Raw genomic sequence first — 27,374 nt, 5'->3', positions numbered from 1 at the left:
GCGCCAAACGTCAAGGGATGAGAGAAGGTGATGACGTCTCTTAGAAACGCAAGACTTTTAATTTTTTTAAATGCCAGTCAGATGCCAACAAAAGCAGAGATAAAACTACAAGAGTTTAGTTTGTGCCTAGAGGAACGTAAAGTAAGGACATCTGCAGTCAGAATTACTGACAGTGATGCAATCACCAATTAAAAACTACTAAGCCGCACAATTAAATTTATCTTTCAATGTGGAAATTATGCATGATAATTTTCATTTTCTAAATTGAGTCAGATGATGATGATGATGTTGGGTTTGTGGGGCGCTCAACTGCGCAGTCATCAGCGCCCGTACAAAGTCCCGATTTTCACAAGTCACGATTTTGCGTGTCGTCCTTGCGCAGGGCGATGCTAATCTTCTCTGTATCGTTTCAATTTTAGTACATGCACCCCAGAGACATTATTTTTAGACTCCTTTGGGTTTATGAAAATGAAAACATGTAAAAACGAAAGTCAAGTTTAGAATTGTAGTTTAACATTGTGAAATATGAACGTAGTAATTCGGCAGCCAGTCGGCTCCGTATTGTCGTTCTCGAATAGGCCAGAAAAAGTCTAATTTGCAAAAAATTTATACAATACAAGCTAAGTCGATAACGACCACTACTGGTCACCTTAAGTTTATCTCTGTTAGTTCTCACAGTAATACTGGTGCAGTAGCGGTATTTTGCTATTAGCTTACACTGGTGTGTCGTAGTAGGCCCACTGAGCTTAGAAAACGCTGGGAATTGGATCGTCATTGCGCGAAAAGAAGGTGGAACCCAACAGTCCCCAGTTCTCCACTGTCTATCTCCACAATGAATACTGGAATTAACGGAGGGACGGATTATTGTTTCTATTGAAACTGCGCGAATGGCGCGAGGAAAGAACAATTGCTGGTAAGATTGTGTGTGAAGTCTAATATCTCTGATTTTACTCTCTTATTAATCTTGCGATATATACGTAGAAGGAAGCTACGTAGTTACTGACTGTACTGGAAAAGTGCGCTCTCGGAATGTTAACAGTAAACTACACGGTGGTGCACAACAACTTTTTTGTAGCGTTTGCCACTTTTCATGTCCATGACGCTTTCGCGCTTACTGAGTAAGCCTGTAACGAAAGATCCTGCTCTTCATTCAGTCATATTTAGTACGGATCCCAGGATGACGAGCAATACTCAAGTAGTGATCAGTACTGCGTTAATGTGAGCCTGAACCCTGTTTCGCTATATTACGACGTTAACAGTGGACTCAAATTTAACTAAAGAGTCGGATATTATGTAGGTGGGAGTAAAGAACTCATACTCACGTAAACAAAGGAACTGAGGCAGTGTGTCTGGCACCTATCCTGCATCTCTGTTTCAGTTTTAAAACAGCTTGATTTGGGGGGATGCACTTTGAAGAAGCACACTTGTAGTTGTGGTCGCCTTTTATTGGACAGCAATTTCAACCTAACAATGCTTGCTCACACTCGTCATTACCTTTACAATACTGTTTCATTTAGTTGGTGCCATTCTAGAAATCTTACCACAAAATTAACAAATGATGGAAGCCAAAGGAATGAAAATTTTTGTCATGGCCGGGGCCCCTTGCTTACTAGGCCGGTGTGTTTACCATTACACCACCATAGCAGTTGTCCGGCCCCGGTAGCTGAGTGGTCAGCGTGACGGAATGTTAATCTTAAGGTCCCGGGTTCGACTCCCGGCTGGGTCGGAGATTTTCTCCGCTTAGGGACTGGGTGTTGTGTCGTCCTAATCATGATCATTTCATCCCCATCGACGCGCAGGTCACCAGAGTGGCGCCAAATCGAAAGACCTGCACCAGACGAACGGTCTACCCGACGGGAGGCCTTAGCCACACGACATTTCATTTTTTACCATAGCAGTGTAGGTAACGGATTTGCACTGTCTACCCTAGTCCAGTGCCTTCCTCAACACAAACTTCAATTCATGTCTTCAGCTTATTCTCGCCTTCTTAAACCGTCACAATTGCCGAAGTTCTCCCGTGTCGGAGTAGCACTCCAGCTTTGGACGTAATGGTGAAATCCTGCCTGTACTTCAGGCGTAGGTAACCTATAGGTCTGATATAATTAATTTTCCTTGAGAAAGGGAAAATAAGCTGAAGTCATGAATTGAAGTTTATGTAAGGAAAGGCACTGGAGTAGGGTAGTCCGTGGAGCTGTGTAATATATACTGCTATGGTGGTGTAATGGCTAGAATACCTGCCTAGTAAGCAAGGAGACATGGGTTCAAGTCCTCCCATGGCACTCATTACGTATATACATACATTAATCCTTGTTCCATAGATCATGAATACGACATTTAAATTCATTTCTTTAGTTGTCATCAATATGGTAATAAAGTTAAGGATCATACGTCTCAAAGAAAATTAATTATATCAGAGCTAAAGAAATTAACAAAGTTAAGACGCTGCACAATAATTGCTATTGTTCATCAAAACCACGTGACTGTTAAACTTATGTACTTGACACAATAAATCCAAGCGAAACTTTTTTAATGATTTGGTAAAATTCTCTTTTTCCCTGATTTATTTAATTAAAATGCTTTCTTTTAGCCGAGATCAACTTCTTCGCTCTCTTCGCCGTTCGTCTCACTTCCAATGTTCACTAGTCCTTAATACAGCTTCGTTTCGCTAAATTTCTATTTACCTCCCCTGATTCGAATGGCACACGAACGTCAGAATCAAAAAGTCGCCTTTTCAGCAATGAAACGCCCCCAGCAGATATTGATACGCTTACAATAAATCATTGTTATTTGTAATCTGTCACTCATTTTATACTAAAAATGGCAGCCAGAATTTAGCCTATTATAAAACAATAACAAGGTGAAATGGAGAGAAAACAAATCTTATACTCAACACCTCAAAGATTTAGGAGATATTTTCTTAGCTGCAGCATTTGAATGACCTATACACTACTGTCCTTCGAAGGTGCTTCATGCCAAACCGCGTCCATGCTGATAGTGTTTTGAGAGAGGAACGTCTTCTGATTTTCAGCAGTTCCTATTTGAGTTCACGGGGCATTTCCATAACACTTGGGTGTCGATCGAACGAACTGGTAACAAACCTAGCAACAAGGCCTTGAATTTCTCGAAAGTTTTCCTTTAATCAGATCCACTGGGGACCCACAAATCCCGCACAGTGCTCAGGAATATTTGCACAATTGTCCTGCACAAAGTCTTCTCTATAGTTCCCAACTGAAACACGGTTACATTGCAGTCGCTTTGTAACATTGCACCTAAATATGTAATCGACATTACTGATTCAAGCAGCACCCACTAATACTGTATTCGAACAGTACGGGATTGCTTTTCTTATTCATCTGGCTTAAATTATACTCTGCCGGGAAGAAACGTTGGTACTCCATTTTAGAGGTTTCCAATTCACTCAAAATTTATTGTTGCAACAGTGCATATGGAGTGCATGAAATGATTATATTTGCAGATCAATAGCACAAGCGGTACTGCGGTACTAGGTATCGAAGCATGTTGAATTACCTGTATTAGTATGTGGTTTTGCCTCGGTGGGCAGCAATGCAGGCGCAGCCTCTGATAGCCAGCGTTCGCACAGATAGTGAATATTGTCCTGGGGTACGTTATGCCACGCCTGCTCCACCTGTTCACGTACTTCTGTAAGAGTTGGTGCCTGACGAGTCAGAAGATTCACACCTCGTTCCATTATATCCCACATGTGCTGGATTGCAGGTCGTGCTGGCCAGGGAAGTTGCTGCAAGTCTTGCAGAGCGCGTTCAGTTTATCGTCCCCTCCGGAAAGATATGCGAGAATTATAACTTATCGCACCCCAGAATCTGCTTTTATCGCCGAAGACCAAGGCGCCCCATTCCATCTTCTAAGTGATCCTATCCTGGCGCCAGTAGGGCCGTGCACGTCGATGCTGTGGTGTGAGCATACCCGTAGCCCCACTACTAATAACTGGTTGGCAACAATTTGTGTTGGTACGTCTGGGCTCACAACCTTTCTGATCTGTACTGTGGTATCTGTACAATCTGCCACTGCTGCCATTACAATACGACGATCCTGGCGGGGATCTGTGCTGCTTGGACTTCCATAATCGCGTCTACGGGTGTGAGAATTTTTACATGTCCACTGACAACTGATTTCAGGTGAGCCGCAGGGGAGTGTCGTAGGACCGTTGCTATTCAAAATATACATAAATGACATTGTGGATAACATCGGAAGTTCACTGAGGCTTTTTGCAGATGATATCGAGAGGTTGTAACAATGAAAAATTGTACTGAAATTCGGGACGATCTGCAACCAATTGACACATGGTGCAGGGAATGGCAATTGAATCTCAATATAGACAAGTGTAATGTGCTGCGAATACATAGGAAGAAAGATCCTTTATCATTTAGCTACAATATAGCAGGTCAGCAACTGGAAGCAGTTGATTCCATAAATTATCTGGGAGTAGGCATTAGGAGTGATTTAAAATGGAATGATCATACAAAGTTGATCGTCGGTAAAGCAGATGCCAGACTCAGATTCATTGGAAGAATCCTAAGGAAATTCAATCCGAAAACAATGGAAGTAGGTTACAGTACACTTGTTCGCCCACTGCTTGATTATTGCTCACCAGTGTGGGATCCATACCAGATAGGGTTGGTAGAAGAGATGGAGACGATCCAACCGAAAGCAGCGCGCTTCGTTACAGGATCATTTAGTAATCGTGATTGCATTACGGAGATGATAGATAAACTCCAGTGGAAGACTCTGCAGGAGAGACGCTCAGTAGCTCGCTACGGGCTTTTGTTGAAGTTTCGAGAACTTACCTTCACCTAGGAATCAAGCAGTATATTGCTCCCTCCTACGTATATCTCGCGAAGAGACCATGAGGATAAAATCAGAGAGATTAGAGCCCACACACAGGGATACCGACAATCTTTCTTTCCTCGAACAATACGAGACTGGTATAGAAGGGAGAACCGATAGAGGTACTCAAAGTACCCTCCGCCACACACCGTCAGGTGGCTTGCAGACTATGGATGTAGATGTAGATGTAGATAACAGTATCGTTGCACAAATGACGCAACACATCCAGTTTGTGTGGCAGTTCTCCAGAAGGACCATCCCACCCCTTTCAAACTCACTTAGTTCGCCGTAGGAAGCACGAGAGCGACTCTGTAGCATAGTTGCCTGTTGCTTCACACGTTTGCACCACACTGGACCTTCTGGCTGTGAGAATCCCCTATCAAAAGGCAGACAGAGATGGCACTCCAGTAGCTATGCCGCTACGCTACCTGTTGGGCCGGTCGTTGTGGCCGAGCGGTTCTAGGCGCCTCAGTCCGGAACCTTGCTACTGCCACGGTGGCTGGTTAGAATCCTGCCTCGGGCATGGATGTGTGTGACGTCCTTAGGTTAGTTAGATTTAAGTAGTTCTAAGTTCTAGGGGACTGATGACCATAGATGTTAAGTCCCATAGTGCTCAGAGCCATTTGAACCATTTTTTTTTTATTTACGGAGCTAACGGACATCCCATACAAGGGCGGTTGTATGTGCAATTGAATCCCGCTCCTGATATGATCTCGTAAACTGTGCAGTCTCTAATGTTAGAAAATACGTAACCTCGAAGCGTCGATGAGGGTCAGATAGCGCTTCACTGAACGGCGAAATGTATCAAAGCATCTGCTTACCCGTAATGTCAGAGGATCCGTCTGCAGGCTCTCTGCAAGCCCAGACAATTGAATAGCTTTCGTAGTCAGTATCCAGGACCCAATACGGACCCGTTCCTGTCAACAAACAAAGAACCAAGCACGTGTGAACACTGAAATGTACATATTTTTGCTACAACTTACAATACTGAAATAAACTTCATTGGCGCCAATTTAAATTGAAGGGTTCTTGGAAGTAATATCTATTAAGTTATTTCATCGTATATACAATATCATGTGCTCATAGTCTCTCCTGTAACACACCAAATAGTGGCATTAATAATTTCTTAAAGTTCCTAATGAACATAGCCATTGACACTTCAAAAAAGACATCAAATGTCTTCTACAAAGAAGTGCTTCATCTTCTTCATTACTTCATTTATTTGATGTCGTCTAGCTGCAGCATACTAGCTACTCATTGACGTAACTCAGTCGTGTCTTTAGAGTAAAATTCGCCATACTGACCTGTTACGCCTGGGAAGTGCACCGTGAATTTGGCCTCTCCGGATTCAGGGTCGTCCCACTCGGCCCAGCCGATGATGTCGTTGAAGACGCCCGCAGCCGTGCTGAACAGTCTGTTGTGTACGGTCACGTTGTTGTCGCCAGCCACTGTGTACTCCGCAGTGATGCACTGGCCGCCCTCCTCGAATGGAGCCTCTCCCAACCTGGCGATCTCGTACCACACGCCCTGGTACTGCACACACACACACACGCACACACACAGGAGGTATAATGGTTAGTAGCAGCATAGCAACCACAATCCCACGGCCGCAACTGCCTTAACTACATCGGTGTTACCTTAGAAGCGTCAAAATCGGTCACAGCAGGCTTATCTCATCTGTGGACTAAGCAAACGCACTGTTGTTGATCCTGAGGCGTGTCTGTGGTTAGTATTGTGTGAAAATACAGGACGAATCAAAATGAATATAGTGATTACAAATAACTGTATCTCTTTCGCTTAGCGATACATCGATAATAATTACAAAGAGTGCAAGAGAAAGTTCGTAATTTCGACATTACTCATGACGAGTGAATCGAAAACTTCTCGTTTCGGGCTACACAAAAGTTGAATGCCCGCCGGAACAAATGGATCTCGATGGGCGATAGAGGGCAGTGCCATCGCAGCGCTACACCCAGCTAGAGACTGCACCACCGGCCATATTGGCACGTGACGTCACAAACTGTTGGCCATCTTATCTTCAGTCGGCAGTCCTGTTGGCGTGTATGTTGTGTTGAAAGTGTGGGACACGTGAAAGTGATATATATTTCATACAGTATTCGCCTACAGTTCTGCGAAGTATGGGATACAAGAGCTGCGTTCCCTTTTGCCAGGGAAATTATAAATCCCAAAAAGGCATGAAAGTGCACGTGTTTCGATTTCCAAAATGTGTGAAGTTGAGAAATCGCTGTATTGCAGCTATTCCCAGACAGGAATCTGTGGCTACGCATCATTCAAGGGTAAGTAAGTAACAAAAAAATTGTAGCGTGTTATTTGTTTCCATTGCACCACATTTGCCAATTGTTTTTAAAAGCAGTTATGTATCATGTACCGGTATCATTTGTTCCTTAATTCTGGACCATTGCTGCGAGGTTAATACGAAGCTGGCTGTGAAATGTCTCTCATATTTGCAGCTATTGTCACACGTTATATTAATTAGTGTGACTCGAAAATGTTTAGTATTCCTTATCATTCCTACCAGATTATTGTGTTTCCAGTACTTTTATTTGGAAGAGCTACAGAATGATTTTGTTCAGTTTTACATATACAGCCGGCCGTTGTGGCCAAGCGGTTCTAAGCGCTTCAGTCCGGAACCGCGCGACTGCTACGGTCGCAGGTTCGAATCCTGCCTCGGGCATGGATGTGTGTGATGTCCTTAGGTTAGTTTGGTTTAATTAGTTCTAAGTTCCAGGGGACTGATGACCTCAGATGTTAAGTCCCATAGTGCTCAGAGCCATTTTGAGCCATTTACATATACAACTATTCGGAAATAATTTCAATTCGAGTAAACTACCTTAGAAAATTGCTTAAATGAATTCAGCGTTCGACAGATTAAGCAGTATAGAAAGCAGAATTCCGAGGTAAGTGCATTATGATTAAATTAACAGCAGTCTCTGACACGAATTTCAATCAAGTATATAGGAGAAACAATCTTTTCATGTTTAAGGTTCTAAAGTTCTGGAGAAACAGGGAAATAAAATATTTTTTCGTTTTTTTTTATTTATTAAACATTATGTCAGGAGGAGCCCCATTTCGTCGAATGATTTGAGTTTCGTGTGAGGTCAGCAAATTTTGAAGTGGAGAGGAAAATTTACGAAAATAACGAAGATAACAAATTCTGAAATTCTGTAGGAGCTCCAACTGCTTTATTTAAAACCGAAAACGTCTGCTTGTTGTTGCATATTGCCGATTTTTTACTGCAAGAAAGCGTAGCTCCTGAGGTAAAAGACAAAATTTAAAAGTACAGTTTGTATTCAAGCCTAGAAACACGTATTTAGGACAAATCGTCAAAATAGTTTTACATCTTGAAACAACATAGGGCAGTTTTGTTCAGTTACTTTACGCAATTATATAAATTTCCATACATTCATTACAAGGACATGTAGAAGAGGAAAGCACGAGAATTGCTATGTGGTCTCAGCTCTGAAACTTGTAAAGTTCGTATAGCTGCAGAGTGCTTAACAGGAGCGTTCCGATACAGACCCTGCCATCAGTATGTGACGTCACAATTGTGCGCGCAGGCATGTAGTCTAGGTGCTGCTGCTCGCAGCCGGCATAAACACCGCCGTGTCCTGATTGCTTAGTCAGTCGTGCATTTCGTCCTATTGGATCACGGGATTCCGCGTTCGATTTCCTTCAGGGATGGGTATTTTCTGGCTCTGAGCACTATGGGACTTAACATCTGTGGTCCCCTAGAACTTAGAACTACTTAAACCTAACTAACCTAATGACATCACACACATCCATGCCCGAGGCAGGATTCGAACCTGCGACCGTAGCAGTCGCGGGTATTTTCTCTACCTTGGGTCTTGGTGTTTGTGTTGTCCTCATCACTTCATCATCATCATCATCCTCATTCGTGACACTGGCTAGATTGGAGTGTGTAAAAATTGGACTGTGTACAAGTTGGGACTTTTTACGTGCGCTCATGACCGTGCAGTTAAGCGCCCCACAAAAAAAATAAAAATAAAATACTTTGTCCGATAACGTTCACTTTCTATCTCCATCGTGCTACTGACTACCAGCCGACGACATCGCTTTGATTTGATTTTCTCTCTGGTCTCGTTTCGGATTGTGATTGTACTTGATCTGTTGACAGCGTTGTGTCGAAGGTCCGTCGCACTTCTTTGTACCCTAGATTGCCTCGCTCTTGTTGTTTAGCGTCTGCGTTCGTCTCCCCTGTTGCTCGACTCCGGCCTGGACTTGAGACCGCAGGTGGTGTTCCCGCTTTGCACCGTCATCGTTTTTCGTCTGTTCACTGACTTGTGCAACGGTATCCGGTGACTCGCAGATATAGCAAAACTGAATTACGCTTCGGTAATGCTGGAACCCATATGGGGAGAAACTTTGCTGCACTTCTCTTCTTTAGTGATGCGCCAAGTGACAGGGATTATCGGCACAACTTAAAAATAGAAGGTACTTCCTATGGAGCTGAATCGCGGCGAGAATCACCGAAAGTTAATGTGTTCTGTGCAATGTGACCACAAAAAGTGAACAGTCCATTTTTTTCATTAATTGTCTGAACAAAAATTTATCCAGACATGTCTTAGCAATGGTTCATGCCCGAGCTTCATTAGGCTTACATCTTTCAATAAGATGGAGAACCCGCACACTGAGATGGTACATTTCTAATTAACATCTTTCAAATCGCTTGATCGATCGTTCTGAACGACTCTGTATTCTGTTCTTGGCCACCGAGAGCTCTGGGCCTGACACCCATAGACAGATTTTCTGTCGAGTTTAGTGTATGTGCCTACTTTGTCGAAAAATATTCCAGAACTTAAAATGCGCATTTCTAAAGATGTTCACAGCAGTGACTCCAAGTATGCTTTAGTATGTATGATAATAAAATGATTATCGATTAGGTGGTCTCCTTGTGACTAATGGTAATCAAACAGAACACCAGTAAAGTAAGTAAACATTTTTTTCAAATTTACTTACTTTAACACGGCAGCAGCCGTTTCTACTCTCTATAATCATTTTCAGTTGCCCTAGTTATTCGTAGATGCTATAGTATCATAAGAGATGTGGATTCCCATTTTCTGACCTATGAATAATTTTAATTTTGTAATCTGCTATACTATGTTTAGCTCTGATATACACTAACGGAGAAAAGCTGCACACCAAAAAATAATTACTGTAGAGTAACGAAATTTCGAAAATACATTTGTCTAGGTAATATACTTAAGTGATTAACATTGTAATATGCCAGGTTAATGTAAGCACGAGATAAGCCATTACAAATGTTAAATGCTGGAACATTAATAATCGGTGTAACTGCCAGAATGTTGAATGCAAGCATGCAAACGTGCATGCATTGTGTTGTACAGGTGCCGGATGTCAGTTTGTGGGATGGAGTTCCATGCCTGTTGCCAATACAGGGACGTTTAATGCTGTTCGTTGATGTCGCTGAAGTTGTCATCCGATGACGTTCAAATTGGAGACAGATCTGGTGATCGAGAAGGTCTAGGCAACGTGTCGACATTCCGTAAAGCATGTTGAGTTATAACAGCGGTATGTGGGCGAGTGTTATACTGTTGTAAAACACTGTTCATGAATGGCAGCACAACAGGTCGAATTGCCAGATCGATGTACGGATTTGTAGTCAGGCTGCGTAGGACAACCACGAGAGTGCACTTACTGACATATGAAACCGCAGCCCAGACCATAACTCCAGGTGTAGATCCAGCGTGTCTAGCACGCAGAGAGGCTGGTTGCAGGCACTCAACTGGCGTCCTTACAACCAACACGTGGCCAACACTGGCGTCGAGGCAGAAAGAAACCAGCTTTCATCAGAAAACATAACAGACTTCCACCTTTCCCTTCATAAGCACACCACTGAAGTTGCAAATGGCGGTAGTTTGGAGGCAGTGGTATGCACACTACAGGGAATCTAGCTCAGGGCTGTCCTTGAAGTACCCGATTTGAAACAGTTCATTGTGTCAGTGTGGTACCAAGTACTGCTCATATTGGTGCTGTAGATGTAATTCGATGTGCTAGAGCCATATGCCGAACTCGATGGTCTTCCCTCTCGGTAGCGCCACGTAGGCGTTCGGAGCCGTATCTTCTTGCGAGCGTACATTCTCGTGACGATCGCTGACAGCAGTCATGTACAGTGACTGCACTCCTACCAAGTCCTTCTGCAACACTGCATAAGGAACGTTCAGCTTTTCGTGGCCCTATTGCACCATCTCTGTCAAACTCGGTGAGGTGTTGAAAATGGTGTTCTCTTTGTCTTAAAAGCGTTCTTGACTAACATCAGCTCACCACGTTCAATCTCAGACGTAACTAACGCTCACGTCCATTACAGTGTGTATTTAAAGCAAGTCTGAATTGCATTCACCAAGTGGCACTACTAGCGCCACTCTTATGGACTGGTGTTGCTTTTTCTTACTCTCTTCTTATTCCTTGAGTGTTTTTTACTCTACGTAGTTTTCTACGTTTGGCCGGCCGGGGTGGCCGAGCGGTTCTAGGCGCTACAGTCTGGAACCACGTGACCGCTACGGTCGCAGGTTCGAATCCTGCCTCGGACATGGATGTGTGTGATGTCCTTAGGTTAGTTAGGTTTAAGTAGTTCTAAGTTCTAGGGGACTGATGACCTCAGAAGTTAAGTCCCGTAGTGCTCAGACCCATTTTTTTTCTACGTTTGCTCTGGCATCCGAGGGCCGTGTCGTCTGCATCCATTCCTCCTCCACTATACGCACAATGGAGACGACCTAATACTGGTCTTCGAAAAGTGCGTCTTAAATAAAGCGTGGTTAAAGCCTTACTGTCTGATTTAAACGACTTTGCATTTGACGTTTAAGGTTCAATGTTGCGGCGTTGCCACAGTAAGTACTAGCTGCTAACAGCCACCAGAGTGCTCCGCTCTATGCATCAATAGAAAATCGCTTTCAGCATCACATAAATAAACGTGTGGCATCCAACTAAACATGCTAAAGCTGTGTTCATAGTTTTAATTAGAACTAGAGCTATGTTATTTTTTGAAACAGGTGATATGTTCTCTGCCAAAAACTTCTCATGGCATATCTCGAAGACAACTGAACTCACTGAAACAATTTCTTTTGTGTTAATTACCAAGCTACTCTGCTCGACAATCGATCTTTCGGAAGTGGTTTAACGCATTGGAAAAGTAGTATAACGCATTTTGGTTGTATATATAAGCTTCGGAAAACAGCTCAGTCTCTGCATCCTACGAAAGTCGCTAAATAATCTCTGGTGTTCACATATAGTACAGGTCTCACTAGTGTCTCAGAGCGTGTCAAAAGCTATTTTCAATTTTAATTGGGTCTGATGTTGGGTTTTTTCTTGAAATATGCAAAATTTTCGCTTTTGGAAATGTTTCCTGCTTGCAAACTGGCAGGCACAGTATTTGGAGCAACAGAAGTGGCAACACTGTGGGAGTTGACAATGCCATACAACTCCCATTGGGGAATTTCTGACGGGAGCAGTCAAATACCAAATACTTTAAATCTGGCCATACCAGCAACGTTGGAATTTTCCCTCTGTATCTAGTATTGCTCGAGTTACTTGATAACACAGCCGGAGACTTTATCTGTACAGCACATGTAGCCCATGACAAGGGCCCTGTCTAATGAGGGACTCCACGTTGCGGTGCCTATTTTTTCTGGTGAAAACTAACCGTTAACAGTTTTAAAATGAAAATAATAACACTGTTCAGGATTGTGTGTACAATATTGTACAGTGTTTTACAAGCATTAGAAACAATAGCCAACGTAGAAACGCGTGTAATTTCGAACGTTTCGAGAATACATCGCCGTAAACACATTTCATGAAACCATAGTTTATGTATTACACGCTTGCACAGGAGCTTCATTTTGTTGCTCCCTTCCACTGTAATCAACTGCGAATTATTACGAAATTGCACCCAATGTTATCGATAGTGATTACATGCCCTAAGCTGGGGCAGAATGTACCTTGAAAGCGATGAAAATATGAATTTTTATTGGATATTATGATGATTTGAAGTCTGTTTTGTGCGAATATGAAGGAATTTTGGAGCAAATCCATATTTGAAGTTTCTTAATTGTCACTTTTAATGGCAGTTTGCAGAGTGAGGTATGGTCCCCTTTTGCTCCCTGACTTCTCTTATTATGATATTTGAATTCATAAGGCTAGAGACATTTTTCCGTTGCTCAGAGCTGTTGGGTACACTGTTCCTTGCCTTCCATTCCGTTGTTTCCAATACCAATAACGTAACACGTGCGTTTTTGTTTCTGAGCAAAGAAATGTTGAGATAAACAAATGAGTTGGTCCCTATGCGCTTGTGTTTGGTGTTGTGTGACCTTCGATTCATACCTAGTAAATTTTTCTCTACGTTTCCATGTATCCACGGCTTTGCATTCCACACTCAGAGTAACTTACTGTGTGTTTCGTTCATCGCGTCCTGCGTATTTTGTCTCCAGGTAGAACCACCTCTGGCGATCCACCAAGCACAGCAGTATCCGCTCGGTGGCTTCCAAAGCGCAGTCGGAGTGTGTTGTCTGTAGTAATTAGACTACAGATGTGGCGTCAAGTTATAAGTGGAAATGGAGGTCATATAGCGGGAACACAGCGGGAAGCTTACTTACTGCTGGAAAAAAAATCAGTATACCTGGATAGACGACGTCGATTTTGATCCGATGGTGGCGTATGCCACTCGGAGGATAGTAAGTGTACTGATAATGATTTCGGCGTCGTCCGCCAACTCGTAGAGCTACCAACGCGCCAGCTGTGTCTACCCTTTATTAGAGAATGCTCACAGCCAAAAAGCTCAGTGTGATCCAACGTAAGGAGCGAGCAGGCAACCATGCCATGGAGACCCACTCGTGCTTCCTACAGCCAGCTGAGCCTGTTTGTGGCCTTCCGAGTGACAGAATGGTCCATTCGGAGAACTGCCACGTAAGTTTGACGTGCTGTGTCGGTTGTGCAACCGTGCTGGTATAACGTGTCAAGTGAACATTCTCACAACTGTAGACGAGATCCACGCAGCACAGGCGCCCGCCACGATAGTCATATTGTACGGGCACCAGTGGTACATCGTACAGCAACCACAGCACAGATAAGAGGGCACATGGGCCCACGCATGTCAACACGAACTGTTGCGAACCGGTAATTAACAGTGGGACAGTAGGGCTACGGGCACGCACGTGTGTAGCCCGTGCTCCACTCACGCCACATCCATACGGGCACGCACGTGTGTAGCCCGTGCTCCACTCACGCCACATCGTGGATGTATCACGGATCGATTTGTGCCGTCAGAGTATCACTTATAATGGTACACGTGGTCTGCAGCAATGAAGAGTGGATTGACTGTGTCCAGACTAAGCGCCTGCAATTCTCGCTTCTCGCGAAGCAGACCGGTACAGCGGGTCCCGGACCGAGTAGGGGTCAACCTGGCCGGTCGTCCCGGCAACACAGACGCTTCCCAGAGACCACCAGGAGGCGTCCACGGCGTCTCAAGAGGTCGCTACAGCCGCGGACCTCTTTCCTTCCGCTCGACACGTGACTACAAATAGAGCCAGCCATATCCATGCGAAGCAGTATTTAAGCTGGCGCAGGAGCCTGGAGAGGCAGTTCGCATCGAGCGAGCCCACTGGTGTCATCGTAGCCGCCGCGTCATCGTCCACCGCCGCCAGCGTACCGGAGCCATCCTCGCAGGGCCTCTACTCGTCGTCTGACTCAGGTGACGGCAACGTGGACTCCGCGCCATTCTTCACGAGACGCCCGGGGCTTGGTTTGGTGAAGTTGTATGGTTACTACAGACAGTTTATTTTCGGAAGAATCTCTGATTTAGTTATTGGTAGGCTTTGAGGAACAGTCCTACCTCACGAATATTGTTTTGTAAATTTTGAAGAAAGACTTTAGTTTAAATAAAACCGCTATAACTCACACAATGAGATTTTCCTATCCGCGGACGGCGGATATATCAGGATTCGTCCAAGACACACTGGCCCACCCCAGGCCTTTGTGGTCTGGGGTGCGATAAGACGATAACCAGCACACGGTGCATGCATAATGTTGTTAGACACGTTCTGTTGCCGTTCTTGCAACAAGTAGGTGATGCGTTGTTCTAACAGGATAATTCTCGCCCACACACTGTCAGCGTAATTCAACGTGCTCTGAGCCGACCGCTGTGGCCGGGCGGTTCTAGGCGCTTCAGTCCGGACCCGCGCTGCTCCTACGGTGGCGGGTTCGAATCCTGCCTCGGGCGTGGATGTGTGTGCTGTCCTTAGGTTACTTAGGTTTAAGTAGTTCTAAGTTCTAGGGGACTGATGACCGCAGAAGTTAAGTCCCATAGTGCTCAGAGCCATTTGAACCATGAAAGTGCTCTGAAAGATGTGCAGCAACTTCCCTGGCCAGCACGGTCTCCAGACTTTTCTCCAATCGAGCACGTGTGGGATGTGATGGATGAGAAGGGACTCGTGCCACTCATCAACCAACAACTCTTACAGATCTACCTGAACAGGTCGATCAGACTTGGCATAACGTATCGCAGTGCAGTATCTGCTAGCTGTACGATCGACTGGGTGTCAGAGTCAGCGCTTTCATTGCCACCCTTGGAGGCTACACCACGTGCTAACATGTGTGCTTCGGAATGGATCGATACCTGGTATCTCAGAACCGCTTGTGCTATTGTTCTGCAAGTGTAATCATTTCATGTACTTCCTGTTGCAACAATAAATCTTGAGTGAATTGGAAATCTCTAACCGGGTGTACTATTTTTTTTTCCTGGCAGTGTTCATTCAAGCATGCGATCCACATGAAGACTATCCAACGTGGAACGCAAACTGAGGATGTCCCAAAATTACAACAGACATCGGCAAGAATGCAGGAATGCATGCTGACATGCTACCAGAATGAAAAGTCTAGGAATCCGTTAAGGAAGTAACACGCTGTAAATTTTCAAAGAAATGGACCGGTACTGCATCGTGAAGTCTGATTTGGAGGCAGATGATCTCTACAAGAAGGATAAACAGATCTCTAGAGGCGAGAAGCGAAGTATGGAGATGAGAAGAGTGAGGATATAGCAGGAATGTATTAACCCTTTCGAGTCGGCCTCGAGTTGCTCTCGGGGACCGGCAGGTAGCCGTGGACGTCGTATCTCCCGATCTACGTTTCACACAATGATAATAATTTTGCAGTTACATTCAGTAGTGTATGTGAATACTGTCTGCAAAATATATTGCGCATAGAGCTGGTAATAAAGAAGCAGTAAATTAAAATGTTGTGTTTGTGAGACAGAAGTTCATGTGACGTGTAAAGTGGGTTAATGATGTCCCATCGGCACCAAATTTCACCACATTTCTGCCCAGTGCCACCGTGGCCGTGTCACACGATCGGAAGGTCGTCTCAGCCCCCTCTTACCCACATTTTATTTACCCCTTTCGTTTGACGGCTCTGCGATGGAGGTCAGAACAGCGACTCCCAGCACTGAAGTCACGCGGGACGCATCTCCGATCATAATCGCACGAAGAGACCTCTGGGGATGGCATAAAGAGTGCCAATGAAACGACACCTTCCACTGAGACGTTGATTCCCACACTTTTGGCGGTGCAATGCGATGAGCAACAGGATGACGTACTTGACAACTATAGACGCTGCTGCAACTTCCTAGGCGTTTCAACCCTTACTTCAAGGACAACATGGGGCAGCAACTGCATTGAACGTAATCCCTTCAAACGATTGTGCGACTGCAATTTTTGTTCTGGCTGGTACCTCTACACACCGTTCAAAACAATTGGGCGAAATATGAACGTGATCCAAAGCACCAGGGAGGTTTTTCAGCGCTTCTGTTCGCCTCCTCCTGTGGCGTGATCATGGGGGGGGGGGGGGGATTGGAGGGAGGGGGCAGGGGGAGGAGGGAGTGCTACATTTTCATGTCCGTGAATAAAACAGCAAAGAGCCCCTCAAAGACCTTCGAGTTTGGCAATAACCTCAGTGGCACCAGCTTCCATTTATTGAGAATTTTAAGAATGTGCCTTTACAGAGAAAACCTTAGAAGTAGTGCTAGACGCCTGTAGGTACACAACCACTTGGTACACCAACAGTGCCAGTTGCCTTCCTTCAGGCGCTTATCACTACTTCGAGGCACGTCTTCACACACATACACTCATTCACTTAGTCAGTCACCCACTCACATATACAGGGTGTTACAAAAAGGTACGGCCAAACTTTCAGGAAACATTCCTCACACACAAAGAAAGAAAATATGTTATGTGGACATGTGTCCGGAAACGTTTACCTTCCATGTTAGAGCTCATTTTATTACTTCTCTTCAAATCACAGCAATCATGGAATGGAAACACACAGCAACAGAACGTACCAGCGTGACATCAAACACTTTGTTACAGGAAATGTTCAAAATGTCCTCCGTTAGCGAGGATACATGCATCCACCCTCCGTCGCATGGAACCCCTGATGCGCTGATGCAGCCCTGGAGAATGGCGTATTGTATCACAGCCGTTCACAATACGAGCACGAAGAGTCTCTACATTTGGTACCGGGGTTGCGTAGACAAGAGCTTTCAAATGCCCCCATAAATGAAAGACAAGAGGGTTGAGGTCAGGAGAGCGTGAAGGCCATGCAATTGGTCCGCCTCTACCAAGCCATCGGTCACCGAATCTGTTGTTGAGAAGCGTACGAACAGTTCGACTGAAATGTGCAGGAGCTCCATTGTGCGTGAACCACATGTTGTGTCGTACTTGTAAAGGCACATGTTCTAGCAGCACAGGTAGAGTATCCCGTATGAAATCATGACAACGTGCTCCATTGAGCGTAGGTGGAAGAACATGGGGCCCAATCAAAACATCACCAACAATGCCTGTCCAAACGTTCACAGAAAATCTGTGTTGATGACGTGATTGCACAACTGCGTGCGGATTCTCGTCAGCCCACACATGTTGATTGTGAAAATTTACAATTTGATCAAGTGGGAATGAAGCCTCACCCGTAAAGAGAATATTTTCACTGAAATGAGGATTGACACATTGTTGGATGTACCATTCGCAGAAGTGTACCCGTGGAGGCCAATCAGCTGCTGATAGTGCCTGCACACGCTGTACACGGTACGGAAGCAACTGTTTCTCCCGCAGCACTCTCCATACAGTGACGTGGTCAACGTTACCTTGTACAGCAGCAACTTCTCTGACGCTGACATTAGGGTTATCGTCAACTGCACGAAGAATTGCCTCGTCCATTGCAGGTGTCCTCGTCGTTCTAGGTCTTCCCCAGTCGCGAGTCATAGGCTGGAATGTTCCGTGCTCCCTAAGATGCCGATCAATTGCTTCGAACGTCTTCCTGTCGGGACACCTTCGTTCTGGAAATCTGTCTCGATACAAAAGGAACCGCGCCACGGCTATTGGTCCGTGCTAATCCATACATCAAATGGGCATCTGCCAACTCCGCATTTGTAAACATTGCACTGACTGCAAAACCTCGTTCGCGATGTACACTAACCTGTTGATGCTACGTACTGATGTGCCTGATGTTAGTACTGTAGAGCAATGAGTCGCATGTCAACACAAGCACCGAAGTCAACATTACCTTCCTTCAATTGGGCCAGCTGGCGGTGAATCGAGGAAGTACAGTACATACTGACGAAACTAAAATGAGCTCTAACATGGAAATTAAGCGTTTCCGGACACATGTCCACATAACATCTTTTCTTTATTTGTGTGTGAGGAATGTTTCCTGAAAGTTTGGCCGTACCTTTTTGTAACACCCTGTATACATGCGTACATAGTTCTTCACAAAATGTTTTGTCTCGTTTTTTTACTACATATTTATTTATTGTTTAACATCTAGAATTAAGTTACTATAGGACTCGCAAAAATGATATTTTATCTGTGTCTATACCTCTTTGTGTGTAATATCTTTTGCAGTGTTGTTTACCAGTCCTGCAACCCCTTCAACAATTACAGCCAACTAAAGTGTGATGATGGCGATGCAAGCCGATAACCACTTAAAGAAATAAAGTACAACTGTAAAGCTTGCACAATTTTGAATTTTTCGTTTATAATTATTGTTATCAGTTCGAAACTGCTGACGATTAATTTTTCACAAGCTGCGACATTATCGCGAATAAAACAGTGACCTGTATATAGAATAAATTTCCTTTAATTTACGCCTATGGTCACAAACTTTTTGTTCACAGATTATATCGGTACTGATTTGCTGTTTCACGTTACAGAGCCTTTTGACTCTGTCGTAGGCCAGGCATGGCACTAGTCTCACAAAGTAGAGCAGCAAATCAGTACCGAGGTAATCGGTGAACAAAAAGTTTGTGACCATAGACGTAAATTAATGGAAATTTGTTCTATAAGCGGGTCACAGTTTTATTCGCGACAGTGTCGCAGCTTGCAATAGGTTTTGTGTTTTCGTTCTTATGAATCTCAAGACCAGATATAGATCCTGAGGGCATGGCTTAGTTTAACTTCATTCTTCGCAATATGTTTTAAACCTACAGTACTGTGATCACATTTGATATTTCTGCCAAAATGTATGTTAGTGTAGAACATTGTGTAAAAGTACGAACCGTACGAAACGGTAAGCAAGGAAGCAAGGTCAGTGCACTCACCTTATTAGCGTCGAAAGACTGCACGGCTGCTCTGTCGCATCCGGCAGCACTGCCGCCACCAACCAAGAGGAGTGTGCCAGCCGCCACCAGCAGCAGCATCGTCGACCCTGAGGATCGCATGGCGCCGGTGAACTTTTTGCTTCCTCCTGTGGCAGTATGAGTCAATAAAATTCATGTACTAGGGTGTTACTCACGTGAAGTAAGTGCAAGCAACATGTCATCTGAAAAAGAAACGTTACAGATATTCTCTTACAGTTTGTGGGCATGTGTGTTAACTGTGCTTCAAACCGCCCTGTGAATATTGTAGTGTCGCGGAATAGTAAAGAGTTGGAAACGTGGAATATTGTCAAAGTTTCGTTGCCTTTGCCGAGAGCTAGAGGCAGTAGGTTAGCCAAGAGCTAAGAGGATTGCACATATAACGGAATGTGTCGTCACGCAGGGGCAATGGCCTGGTTACACACAACAGGCGAGAGAGATTTGCTTAGCACGCGGGTTTGTGTTAGACGAAGACTTTCGTAGAGTGAAAGACAGAGGTATAGCGTCAGCTGTACTGCATTTCACAACTTCGCGTAAGTCTGTCGTAACAACACGTAACTCTGTCACAAGAACACCTAAGGGGCGAGTACGACGGATGAATCAGCAGTATAAGTGGAACGAATGCGTTCATTACAAACGAGCATGACGTCAGGACGTCGCTCGTGCTTCTTTTAAATACGCCAGCTTTGATAGCAACAAGGCACTCGCACTCGCAGATGGACTTGCAGTTAGATGTGTACTGGATCGCTGCGTAGCGCTCAGCTCGGTGATATACATGTTAATCTTTATGAAGGAGATGTTGCAGCAAGGGTGGCCCATCCAGCAGCAAACTTGAGGGGACAGTACCAGCTCTGGTTCTCTCTGCTGCCACTGTCAATCATCAACCCAGGATTAGCAGACATCGCGCCAGACTCGCTCGACGCCAATGCTGACATCAGTGAGCCGTCGTCGAGATCGTGCGGGGCATAGGCCCTGTGCATCTGCCGTCACAAGCGGGTGAGCCGACAACGCTGGAGGACTGCAGCCCGTTCCGCCCTTCCACCACGGACGACCCACCAGGAGGAGCAGGGAAAAAGACGGGGTGGGATAGAGTACACTCCGCACTAGGAGAACGCTTCTCGTGCCGACAGCGCCGGGACTCAAACCCGGAGCCTCTTGCCGTCCGCCGCCGAGCCGGTCGGCCAGCCGGACGCCGCCATCCACGCGCGGCCGAAGTATGGACATTCCCTCCGCTACATCACAGCACGCGGCGCTGCGCTAGCAAGACTGGTGCGGCCCGGATCTGGTGTCATCGCTACGAGTCAGCGAGGACTCGGGGAAGGTCGTTGATATCACCAAGCCACATTGTACTCGGCAGGAATAAAGGTGTTATGAATTAATAATGTTTCTTTGGCGTTTCTGACGCTTCTACAGCCATTTACTAGCATCCTGACAACTGGAGAGGTCACCGCTCGGCCATCCAGTCCACCGTAGGCGACCGGGACCACCGGGGCGCCTACAATATGCAGGAATAAATGATGTACTGGGAAGAATGGATGAATTCCGGCACAGGAACTGAGAAACTGCGTACCAAAATTAAAAATGAACAATCGAGGCAACAACAAAAACTTGCTGGATTTTCGTCTGACGTCCATAAACGAAAAGAAATAGATTTCTTTCAAAAATGTGATGACATTCTTGACACAGAACAAGTTAATGTGCTAAGTATCATTGCTGCTGAAGAAGATTAACAATTTTTGCTTAGGTAATGGCTGAAAGGACGATCAGTGTGGGTACATGGACCCGATTACCAGAGAAGAATATCCGAAAGAGCAGAAACAGCTGGGAAAAGGCAAAGATATGAAAACCAAAAATCCGGCAAACATATTTATTTGTGCATTCATAACATAAATGTTACATGAAAGATTTGAAAATGAAAGAAAAGATAAACTTGATACTCATTCAGTGGTATTAATTTTACTTACATTTCGATAGTTTATGTTGCTGCCGTTGAGATATTTCCTATCATTTTTCTCAGACTGTGTTCCCAAAATAGTGGCATCAGGTTCAAGTAGTGCTGAATGGCAGTTACTTTATTTCGAGCAACATCAGTTCGTAACACTGTCTCAAAAATTCCATCGTCACTAGCAAAATAAAGAGACGCGGTCCAGCGTCCCAAGTATCTTTCCGTGTTTTTGGAGACTATCCAGCTCCCAATGTGAATGGCAAATAAATTTATGCTTCCAAATGTTTGTGCTTCGTGATGAACTTAAAATATCACCACAAGAAGATAAAGCGATCTGTGATATTCGTATTTTCCCTGTCAATATACGTAGATCTCGACGTGTGGTTCTCTGCCCCTTATGCAGACAAAGCACCCGATATGGATTTCAGCATTCTTCCCAACCTTCATAAATATTAGGCTGTCGAATGTTGTATTCATCGTGACTTTGTACAAATTAAAAAAATGTATGGTACTTATCTTATGAATATGTCCCTTTGCGATTTTTGTTTCTGATTCATTTGATTAGAAAATGACAGTGGTAAGTGAACTGAATCATAAGATGGAACCATTAGACGAAAACACTAAAAGGTTTAAAGAAGAAATCCATCAAATTCCAGAAATCATGAATAATGGGACTGAGCAGTCCGTTTCGTATAAAACATTACTATATTTTACCATATCGGACTTGAGTGACAAGTTCCTAGAAACTGACGTTGATTTATAATTCAAGTAATTTTCTTTTAACTTTTAAATTCCTGACGACTATAAAGCAATGAAAAAACTAGAATGTAATTTTTACTCTACAGCGGAGTGTGCCCTGATATGAAACTTCCTGGCAGATTAAAACTGTGTGACGGACCGAGACTCGAACTCGGGACCTTTGCCTTTCGCGGGCAAGGAGAGCTTCTGTGAAGTTTGGAAGGTAGGAGACGAGGTACTGGCGGAATTAAAGCTGTGAGGTCGGGGCGTGTGTCGTGCTTGGGTAGCTCAGTCGGTAGAGCACTTGCCCGCGAAAGGCAAAGATCCCGAGTTCGAGTCTACGTCCGGCACACAGTTTTAATCTGCCAACAAGTTTCAATGAAAAAACTGATTTATACTCCATACGATGTTTTCAGCGTCATTTGGAAACGGAAATTAAACAGTTTCTTGTGTCAGTCACTTATTTATTTTGCCACTGCGCGTTTCGATGATTCATAACAACATCTTTGGGTGGATAATTGTTTAGCTACATAACTTGCGTCAGGGAAGAACACAGACTCCTTTCACAGCAGCAGATCAAGTGCAACGAAGGTTGTGTTTTGTCTATTAAAATAACCTCAAAGGTCTTTGAAGTTACATGTAAACATAATGTACGGTAGAGAGTATACACAACAGGCAGCGGCATGCAGCCTATTTTCGTCTCTACTTCAATTCAAAAGACACTACATAACTTGTCTTGTACTTGGTCTGTTGCTATGGAAAGGTGTAAGTGCTGTTCACTAATGCCAGCCTTGTAACTGAGCAGCTATCCAACGGAAGATGATGACGTGAACCATCGAAACACATAGAGGTAAAATGAATACGCGACTGACGTAGAAAACGGTTTTATTTGTGTTTATCAAGAGCCGCATCCCTCGTGATGCCGTCCTTTCTAGACGAAATATTAACTTAAAAATGGCTATACTGCCGAAATCAATCAACAGTGCTTTAAAAATATTCTTTCAATTACACAATCTTGATGGAAGACTAACAAGGGACTATTCCCAGGTGTAAATAAACGAACTTGAAACCTGTCGGGTATGTAGAGAGGTCAAAATAACGCATTACGTATTTCTACGTTATTGCTCAATTTCAATTGTAAGGGGCAAAACGCACCCCGGAAACTAATTTGCCATATTAAGTTTACAGGGAATATCTTCGGAACTGTGGTGTATAAATACGTTTCATATAAAAGTTGAAATGTAATTTACTTTCTTAAGAACTGTGTAATAAATTTTTGCAATACTTTGTAATTTTTCAGAATACCCAACCACCATTAACTTAGACAGTTAAAAACTTTCGTTACAATGTAAAGAAGCTTTCACGCCACGTCCAAGTATGTGTAATAATCCTGGTTTGTGATATACCATTTTTGGAAAATAACCTGTACGCATTGTACTGTTAAAGTTAGAGTATTTTAAATATACCTATTTAAATTACCTAATCATTCGCTATTATTCCTGAAAATCTTCTCATAAAGTTCTTCTAACATTGAAAGCCAATACTTTGGACGGATGTACCTGTCACTTTCAGCCTTTTGGGACTATCAGATGAACAAACTCCTTGTACTCAGGTGCGACGCTCAAAACAGTTTCGTCACACGCCCACATTATGCAAAACTAAGTAACAATAACACCGTCCTAACAGACCTTGAAGCCCCAACGGTACCGACCGGCCGCCGTGTCATCCTCAGACCTTAGGTGTCACCGGTTGCGTATACGGAGGGGCATGTGGTCAGCACAACGCTCTCCTAGCCATTGCCAGTTTTCGTGATCGGTGTCACTACTTCTGTCAAGTAGCTTCTTAATTCGCCTCCTAAGGGCTGAGTGCACCCCACTTGCCAATAGCAATCGGCAGACCCAGAGGATGACCCATCCAAGTGCTAGCCAAGCCCGAAAGCGCTTAACTTCGGTAGTCTGACGGGAATGCAAGACTAAGAACAACAAGTAATGAGAATAATAATGAACATTAAGATATTTTAATTAGGTCTGTTGAAACTACTCCGATAGCACATTGTGTACAGCTTATTTACCTAAAATGGTATTTCAGGAAATAGCAATATTACTCATGGATGGATTGGTTTGAGAACATCTTTACTCTATGTTCTAACAGAACAGTTTTCATTTTTCAAAAAAAAATTTCCAAAATTTCAAATTTATCGAGAAATTGATTATATAGTTTTCAAGAAAGTTAATTACATTTTAACTTTTATATGAAACACATCACTTATATATCATCGTTTCGAAGAATTCCCTCTAAGCTTAATATGCCAAATTGTCTTTCGGGATGTGCTTTTCCGCTTAGAAATGAAACTGAGCAAAAAAAGAAAAACAAAAAATACGTGTAGCATTGTTTTTACCAGTCTATATACCTGCCAAATTTCTTCAAGATCGTTTCTTTTTACGGCTGGGAACGTTCCTTTATATATGGCGTGAGTCGGTTTGCCGGTGGATTCGAATTGCGCACATCTACTATGAGAAACGTAACTGAAAATCGTAGTTTTCAGAATGGCTGCCCTCAATTAGGTTAACAGTAACATAACGGATAGATCAGTGTGGCGTTCTTTGACTTACCTTGAGACGAAAACGGGGGTGGTACCACGCAATGGCGACCCACGGACAGTGATAGCGGGTGCTGGTTAGAACGCCTATATGAAGGCGTCATTATCGCAGATAAGCCTGATACCTCTCAGCCTCAACATTACGTATGGTTCACACTTGAAGGGTGTATGAGAGGGAACCCGTCGCAGATAACAGGAAATTCATATCTCACTCATCGGTATTCCCTCCTCAGTTCATTGTTAAAGTACGTGCAGATGGAAATCACCTTTTGCCAAACGTACAGTACACTATCAAATAGACATAGACTAATGAGCTCAGCTACTGCACCAGAGGCCTTGCTCATTTTATGAAAATCGGCGCTACGTTTCATGACAGACAAATATGAGATTAAGTGCCGGAGAATCTCTAGCGGATATGGAGCAGAAGACAAGTCAAAATGACATGCTCTACTAGACCAGAAAATTAATCACCTGTCTATCGAAGCAGTGTTTAACTGTCAGAAGAAAGTCATGCACATACGCAAAACAGAGGTACTATTTACATTGTTGGCTGGCTAATTTCTGGTGTAACGATTTTTCAGAATCCACTTAATGCATCTATAAAACCGTGGGTAATTTCTTGTGGACAACTGTTCTTCAGTGACCACACCTCTGATCCGTGTAATACTGATTATGTAGAATTATCTTACCCAAAATAATAATAATAATAATAATTGGAGCTTGCAGCCGGTTGTCCTTATACTTCGACCGGGCAAGTGCTAATTATCTTCAGGTAAGTCATCGAAGTCTGACAAACTTCTCGTGTTCCGCAATTTACTTGATGACAGACTGACCACACTATACTGTTGGATTACGGAACTCAACAATCCTCTGGGTTTCCGGCCATCGACGTGCTCTGTCGCCTAGATCTTACTTAGCGCCACCAGACCCAGAGGACTGCGTGACGACACAATTAGGGCTCTCTGTGCCTGCTTTTGTCTTCTGCTGCTTGTCTCCAGTTCTCCAAGTCTTCCAGGTGCAGCAAGTCTTGTCTTAGCCCATCCGTACATCTCTTCCTAGGTCTTCCCACTGGTCTGCTGCCTGATGGGACCCAGCACATTGCAATTTTGGGCCAACTCGTCTCTCCCTTTTTCACTTCGTGTCCAGCCATTGTAATCTTTTTGGTTTTTATCACTCCAACTATGTTAGGCTCGTTACATAGTTCTTCTATTTCTGTATTGCAGTGCCTTTTCAATTCTCCGGTAGTTGGGTCCTAGACCGGTCCAAATATTTTCTTGATGATCTTTCCTTGAAATGAATGGCTGAGAGTACAATTGACATAAGCACTTGCTGAAACAAACAGAGTAAATGACTGCCAAAATTAAATGGCTATTTATTACTTATACGATTTACTATCGAAACATTAAATACTTTTTCCTAGTAGTCAGTTATCCTGTGTATGTTTGTAGCTATGGTTGGAGATTATAATGCCAAGGCATTATTTTTTATAATACGGGGTGCATCAAAAAGAATAATCTGATTTTAAAAAATCACAACTATTATGTTATTTGAGATATGTGCGTGAACAACTTACTATTGGAAAGAGAAAATTCTCGAGTTTTACATGGTACAACATGAGAGGGTCTCTCCAAAATTTAATATGTTTTGTGCAGTTTCACTGGGAAAGGTGTATGGTCCATTTTCCTTTTCCGAGAACACTGTTACAGGATGCACTTATCTCGATACGCCTGAGATCTTAATTTTCCCACAGTTGGAGACTGATTCGAAAGACTTCATTTACCAATGGGATGGGGCACCGCCACACTGGCGCCTGGATGTGCGGGAATTTTTAAGTCAAAGGATTACTGAACGATAGATCGGTTGCACTGGACGAAATCATTCAACCTTACATTACTGGCCTCCAAGGTCACCGGACCTGACTGTGCGTGATTATTTCCTCTAATAGTTTATAAAAGACTCTGTTTATGTGCTTCATAACCAATAACAATGGATGAACTGAGAAATCGCATAACAGCAGTAATGGAAGCTATAACTCAAGAAATCCTCGCTGCAGTATGGGAACAATTTAAATACCGCATTGACATCTGCCGTGCATCTCAGAGGGGGGAGGGGGGGGCATATTGAACACCTATGAAAATGTATGAAACAAAACTTTTTGAATATAACGTTCATCAAAAAACAAAATTCATCGTAGGCCTATATGTTTATTAGTTTCAGAAATATAGACGTGCCATATCGGATGCTTCTTTTTGATACACCCTGTATATTAAATATACTAATAGTCTTGAGCCTACACCTTTTTAGAGTAAAATAGGTGAAAATGCAAAAACATGTTATTTACTGTGCTGTATTTTGGAGATTTTCTGGTGCAACACTCATGACGTACGAAGTACAGTAATGTTCATTATAAAACAAAGATATGTGAGCAATGAAAGTGAAGTTAATACAACAAGCTGAAAAAATTGACAAATAACAAATTAAATTAAAATACTAAAACGCAAATATATTGGTGTTGGTCCAACACTATGAGAGATTATTCATACTCACTTCCTATAACC

General features: G+C 43.6%; 1 protein-coding gene and 1 non-coding gene across 2 annotated transcripts in view; both read right to left on the bottom strand.

Annotated features, from left to right (window-relative positions):
• LOC126190534 (uncharacterized) overlaps positions 1 to 25,865 on the bottom strand; it is a 121,603-nt gene extending 95,738 nt beyond the window's left edge. Inside the window, exons 1-3 of the mRNA XM_049931031.1 lie at positions 25,730 to 25,865; positions 19,499 to 19,644; positions 6,168 to 6,396 (exon numbers count right to left, since the gene is read on the bottom strand). Of these exons, the coding sequence (XP_049786988.1) occupies positions 6,168 to 6,396; positions 19,499 to 19,644; positions 25,730 to 25,865 (511 nt within the window). The remainder of the gene's footprint in view (positions 1 to 6,167; positions 6,397 to 19,498; positions 19,645 to 25,729) is intronic.
• On the bottom strand, positions 338 to 439 carry LOC126097169 (U6 spliceosomal RNA). Its single transcript, XR_007522094.1, has one exon. It is a non-coding gene; the product is annotated as a U6 spliceosomal RNA (small nuclear RNA).
• Positions 25,866 to 27,374: the final 1,509 nt, after the last annotated feature.

This window comes from Schistocerca cancellata, chromosome 1 (assembly GCF_023864275.1).
Source record: "Schistocerca cancellata isolate TAMUIC-IGC-003103 chromosome 1, iqSchCanc2.1, whole genome shotgun sequence".
Lineage (NCBI taxonomy): Eukaryota > Metazoa > Arthropoda > Insecta > Orthoptera > Acrididae > Schistocerca > Schistocerca cancellata.
The sequence above is the reverse complement of the archived record's forward strand: the minus strand, read 5'-3'. Positions and strand labels throughout refer to the sequence as shown.